The 6,522-nt window shown below is 37.1% G+C and overlaps 1 protein-coding gene across 1 annotated transcript in view; it reads right to left on the reverse strand.

Annotated features, from left to right (window-relative positions):
• Nucleotides 1–6,522, reverse strand: part of SLCO6A1 (solute carrier organic anion transporter family member 6A1) — an 87,105-nt gene that overhangs the window by 21,899 nt on the left and 58,684 nt on the right. Inside the window, exon 9 of the mRNA XM_019664012.1 lies at nucleotides 3,200–3,353. Coding sequence (XP_019519557.1) covers nucleotides 3,200–3,353 — 154 coding nt within the window. The remainder of the gene's footprint in view (nucleotides 1–3,199; nucleotides 3,354–6,522) is intronic.

Here is a 6,522-nt window from a genome sequence, read left to right on the forward strand (position 1 = left end):
TGAATACATGTCCCCACGCCCCCAAAAAAGAGAAAAGAGTGAGGGAGAAATAATAGCTGAGAATTTGCTAACTGATAGACATAAATCCACAGACTAAAGATGTTCTGTGAAATTCAAGCAAAATAAATATGATGAAAACCACATCTAGGCAGATTAAAGTAAAACTGCTGAAAATCAAAAACAAAGAGAATATTCTAAAAGCAGCCAGTGACATAAGACAATATAATGGTGTCTTTCAAATGTCAATATAGGATTCCATACCCAGTGAAAACAGCAATTTTTTTTTAAATGAAGGTGAAATGTGGTTCTTCAGGAAGAAAGAAAATAATCTCATATGAAAGCATGGAAATGGAAGGCAATGGGTAAATGTAAGTGCATATCGACTGTACAAAATAACAATAATAATAGTATGTGTCATTTACAATATATGAAGAAATAAAATATATGACAAAAATAACACAAAGGTGGGAGGCAAGTAAAGGAAGCCAAAATATTCTAAGATGTTTCAACTGAAAGAGACCCTGGAGCCTGGTTTTTTGTAGTCCTTAATGCTTTGGATGAGATTGACTTCGCCCTCTAGCGATAGAGTGAGGTTCCTATTGGACTAGAGCAGTCTTTGGAGGATGTCCCCACATCCTGTTACTTTATAATGAAAGCTCTATCAGTTGCTAGAAAGAATTTCTCCCAGTGAGAAGATGCAGAAGGAAAGCCTAAGATTTCTTTTATGCTTATATAAGAAATTTGAAGATCTTTGGTGGCATAGATTAAAAGAATACATGTGGGTCTCAGTGAGGAAAAGCTTCCCAGGAATATCATCAGCATGAAGAGCATATATCTATGTTCAGTTATAATAAAGCTGTGATTTTTCTATAGGAACTTAGAACTATCTTCAGAAGTGTAGTATTTCCTACTGCTCCTCTTGCAAACTTTTGCATAAGTGTAACGTAAGAGCATCCAATTCTAACTCATTTTGCCCCTATCATGTTTTGAAAATGAACATTTAATCAGCATTATTTCAAAGGTGACATATTTTCATTGAAAAAATACTTTCCAGAGGGAATTCCATTTACACAATTTAGATACTTGATCATTTTTTTGTATACGGTGTTTGTTTTATTTAATTTCCATTTTATTAAAATTATTATTGGTATCAATTCTTTCCCATTTGAATTAATGCATATTTTATCCATTAATCAATTGCATCCATATCAAACTGTATTAATCATAGCTTCTGCTATTGTCAGTTTTCCTTCAGAGCCATTATTTCTATCAAGGCTAACTGTCTTGGGTAATTTTTAAGAGCTATAAATTTGGTCATAAATATTTTATTCTGGGAGCATTTGAGATCTTGCTCCCTAGCAGATGTCATCTGTTTGGCTCAAATAAACTTACAAAAATTCTCAAAAAAAGTTTATTCTTCTTTCAACTTTTATTTAGTATCAAATGTTATCACCTAATTTGACTATTATGTTGATTACTTCTATCACTATTATTCATTATGAATTAATTCTTCCTTAGAAAAATGCAAGAAAATTATAAAGATTTTTATGAAATAGAAATAAAATCCCCCAAAAGGGATTCCCCAGGAAAAGAAAAAAGGGTTGGAGCTATACGGTGGATGGCTGTTTTAGTTCTTGAATATCGTGTTGGAGCAAAACATCAAGGTCAAGCAGTTCTGTTTTATACTGTGGTGACAACGTGACTATTTAAAAATAATTTACTTATTTCAAACAAAAATAGAGGAGAGGAAGTAGGAATATAAAGTAAGATTTTCTATAAGATAATAAATTGTTGAAGATGGGTAATTGGCATATAGGAGTTCATTATGCTTTTCTATTACACTTAAAGCTTTCCACATTAACATATTTAAAAGTTTTAAAATGTCATTTTAAATGTATAATGTAACATTTAGTAGAAAAAATTTTTAAAGGGTATGCAACCTTTTTATATTAGTAGTCAATAAAAACACTAAAAATATATTATTAAATCATAGGCCACTGAAAACATGACTATGAGGAACTAAAGTGGGTCAGTTTTCTAATTTTGTGATGAAATGATCTGTATGCAATGAGGAAAAGAATATTTTATGTAGCTGCATAACTAATAAAGAACTATTGCCTACTAAAGGAGGTGGTATAATGCCTATGGGTCAGAAAATATATCTCTGTTGCCCTCTCCCCTTCACAAAGACTAACAAGAGAGAGGAGAGAGAAACATAGAATTTTTAAAGTCTGAGCCCCTACTTCTGTGCCACTTACAAGGAAAAAGGTGAAGTTACAGTCCACTATTTAGCTAAAAGCTCACTTGTACAACTTTGGATATAAGAAAATCAACCTGGAGTTGAACAAGTAGCAAAGTGGTCGTCTTGCTTTGCACGACAAAATAAGGAAATTTATCCGGAGGTTGGTAGAAGGCCCAGGCAAATAAGAAATTCTGATGGTAATGGCCCCAAAGATGAACAAATATGGGAACTTTAAAATGAGATGTGATTCATGTAAATATCAAAGAACAAATAGGGATAACATATTCAATATTAAGTTATTTCTATTGCTGCAATATACATCTTCTCTAACTCTCCTTTCTAGAAAGTCTGAAATGTTTATATAGGCTTCATCTGTATAGTAATATCTGGCACATAATAAAAGGACTGATTACCCATTCTGAGATAATGTGGGGCAAAAACAGAGAGAAAGCAAGAGGATATAGAATAGACATTCTGAATTTTTCAGAAGAAGGAAAAACTGAGTGAAAGGTGACCGGAAGGATAGCGTTGATCAACCAATTGGAGCGGGAAAGATTGTGGTTCAAGATTTTGGTGTATTAGGTGTTGTTGATCTGTAGGAGAGACCTATGATAAACTATGTAAGTGGAAGACAAAATATTCTCTTAGACTGCTTCTTTTAGCAAGGCTATGGCAAGAAGTAGATGATAGTCACCCATTGCTTTAAAACCATACAATTGGGATAATGTAATATATGGAGGCACTTCCTGTAGGCATTTCTTTTCTTTTCCCAAGTCCCATAAGCTTTTTGTATTGTGGCCATAAAGCAAATGTTCTTTTCTTGTTTTAAAAATTAATAAAAAGGAAAATAAGGGGGAGAGGAGCTTTTATAAGAGAACTAGGAGTATTATAAAATATAAACATCATCTACAAGTTCAGCATCTTACTGAAGAGGAAGAAACATAATTAAAAAGTTACCTTATCATCATTGAATGTTTTAGAATATGTACAGCCTGCAAAGCAAGGAGAAAAATATCCAATATCATCTCTTCCACATACAGCAGAATATAATGAAGATGAGCATCTACAGTGAGAATTGCAAGGAGCCGTCAGGTTTCCCAACTGTCCTGTTCTGTACAAAAAGAGATTGAACATAATTATAACACCATTGCATTATCTTATTAATGAACACATCAATGAGTCATAAAAATATTAAAATTTCTTTTTAACAGTTTTATTAAAGATAACTAATATACAATGAACTGTACATGTTTCAAGTGTACAATTAAACATTTTTTGATACATAGCAAGTATATACTTGTAAAACCATTACCACAGTCATGTTAACAAATATAATCACTACCTCCAAAATTTCCTCATGCCCCTTTGTAATTCCTCCACCCCTGGCATCTGCTGATCTACTTTCTGCCACTCTTCATTAGTTTGAATTTCATAGCATTTTGTGAAATGGAATAATTCAGTATGTGCACTTTCTTTGTCTGGCTTCGTTCATGCAGCAGATCTTTCTGTGGTCTTTGTATGGTCACATACTTTCAGGCTCTTGAGTAAATATTAAGGAGTCAAATGTTTGCATAACTTGGTAGGTGTTCATTTAACTTTTTAAGTAACTACCATTTTCCATAGTGGTTGTGCTATTTTACATTCCCACCAGCAGTGTATAAGAGTTTCAGCTGCTTTCTGCATTCCTTGTCAACACTTGGTATGGTCAGTCTTTTTAATTTTAGACCTTCTAACAGGGATAAAGTAGTTTCCTATTGTGGTTCTTAATATGCATTTCTCTAATGACTAATGATGTTGAGCATCTTTCCATGTGTTCATTTTCCATTTCTATATATTATTTGGTTAAATGTTCAAATCTTTTCCTCATTTTGTGGAGTTGTTTTCTTATTATTAAGCACTGAGCGTTCTTTATATATTCTGGAAACAAGTCCTTTGTTAGATGTATGACTTTCAAATATCTTCTCACAGTCTGTTTTAATTTCCTCTAACAGCGTCTTTCAAAGAGCGGAAGTTTTTTATTCTGATTAAGCCCAATTTGCCAATATATTTCTTTACGGATTATGTGTTTGGTAATCTAAGAAATCTTTCCTGAACTTAACAGAAATTTTCCTTATGTTCTTGGAATTTTACATTTCACATTTACATCTACAATCCATTTTGAGTTATTTTATTTTATTTTATTTCAGCTGAGCCATCATGCCTCCTGTTGGCAGCTCAGCAACAGCTCAGCTTGGGCAGGGACTCGAACTGCTGTTGCTAAGAGCTCGCACTTTTGAGCAAACTCTTAACTAACCGAGCCACTTGGCCAGCCCCCATTTTGAGTTATTTTATGTGGTACAAGACATGGATCAAAGTTCACTTGTTTATATAGAGATACTTAATTGTTCCAACATCATTTGTTAAAATCACTATATTGCATATGCACCTTGTCAAAAATCAATTATTCTTATAGATGTGGGGCTATTTCTGGACTCCATTCTATTCCACTATTCTGATCTAACTGTCTATATTTATACTAATACTACTTTCTTGATTACTGTAGCTTTACTGTTAGTACTCCACTTCTGTTTTTCTTCAGAATTGTTTGTGGTTTTTCTAAGTCCTTTGTATATCTATATGAATCTAAAAGTTACCTTTCCAATATCTAAAAAAGAAAGTCTGCTGGCCTTTTGATTGTGATTACACTGAATACATACATCAATTTTGGGAGGATTAACATCTTAACAATACTGAGTCTTGTAACTCATGAACATGGAACATCTTTCCATTTAAAACTTAGGTCTTAGGAGGAGGGGGGAAATGCTGGCTGTGAGAAGGGCTCCCTGAGTTCTCCCCTGGAAATCACTGCAATCTTAACTGCTGTAGCTCTTCAAACAAATCTCTACTCATCACACAGCGCAGCTAAGAGACTTGCACGCCGATTACTAGAAGGTGGGCAGGCCGGGCGAGTGGGGGAAGAGGGAGGGAAGCCGTGGAGGCACAGCCTGCACCCGCGGCTGCTGAGATTCGGGGCATCAGAGAGCAGATCAGACAGTGCTCCGCGGCTCACTCCCTGGGCCTTCAGGCCCACCCAGAGTGCAGCAAGAGCGCGACAGTTTGCAGTCTGAGGCAGAAGCCTCAGGCAGGGCGAGTGGGGGAAGAGAGAGAGACGAGAAGTGTGTGCAGAGGCGTGGTCCGCACCCCCCCACCCCACCCCCACCCCCCAGCTCCGGAGCGCGGGACTCCAGGAGACAGAATGGAGAGAGTTGCAGTGCCAGGGCAGGTTAGTCCCTGAGCCCACCCGATCCCGCGGGGAGTGAAACAGAAGCTCAGCTGGAGCATCTGAGGTAGACGCTCAAAACAGCGGTGGGACTTTTTTTTTTTCTCTCTTTTTTTTCTCAGACAGAAAGCAGAAACCTGCACAGATAAGAGCCTACCTCTACCCTCCCTCAGAAAGCTTAGCCCCTGCCATCTCAGAGTCTTAAGCTGACCCCTGAATGGAGGAGTAGTGTCAGATTACAGAGGTGCTCCTACTCCCAGGGGGCTGAGAAACTCCACATGAGAAGAGGCTGCAGAGTGTGAGCCTACCTACCCACCCCCACCTCTCCTGCATGGCTTGGGAGGCAGGGCAACTTCAGCTGCTGAGTCACTTGCAGCCCCCCTCCCCCAAGCAGGTGGCTTCTAGCAACTCTGAAATCTCACCCCTCCCCACAGCCTCCAGCAGAAAGAGCGCCAGAAGAAGCACATCAAACCTTCTGGCTGTGCAGCACTCAGTGTGCCTCTGGACAGGCAAGAGCAGAAATGGCATTAACTGTGTAAAAACTACCAATCACACATCATAACCCCACTCACCTATAATAGACCTGTATTGCCAGGGTCACTCTAGGTGCCAGGTGGACGGCTCTGTTCCACAAAACGCAAAGGAGTTTTTATATAGGATAGGACAACCTGGAGAGAGCTTGGTGGACTTTAGCCAAGACTGGCCGGTTGCGTTTTGTTTGTTTGTATGTTTTGGCGTGTTTTTTGTTGTTGTTTTGCTTTCTTTGGGTGTTTTTTTTTGGGGGGGGGGTTGGTTGCTTGTTTTAATTGTTTTTGTTTTTTTTATATTTCATTATTATCATTTTCAGTTTTTAATATAGGTATATAGATAGATAGATAGATAGATAGATAGATAGATATGTCCATATATATGGGTGTGTAGACTACATATATATTTTTTTCTTTCTTTCCTTCTTTCTTTTTCACCCCCCCTCCCTCTCCCTTCTTTTCTTCTTTCTTTTCACTGCTCTACTTTTCCTCCC

The sequence above is a fragment of the Hipposideros armiger genome, unplaced genomic scaffold, assembly GCF_001890085.2.
Source record: "Hipposideros armiger isolate ML-2016 unplaced genomic scaffold, ASM189008v1 scaffold_414, whole genome shotgun sequence".
Classification (NCBI taxonomy): Eukaryota; Metazoa; Chordata; class Mammalia; order Chiroptera; family Hipposideridae; genus Hipposideros; species Hipposideros armiger.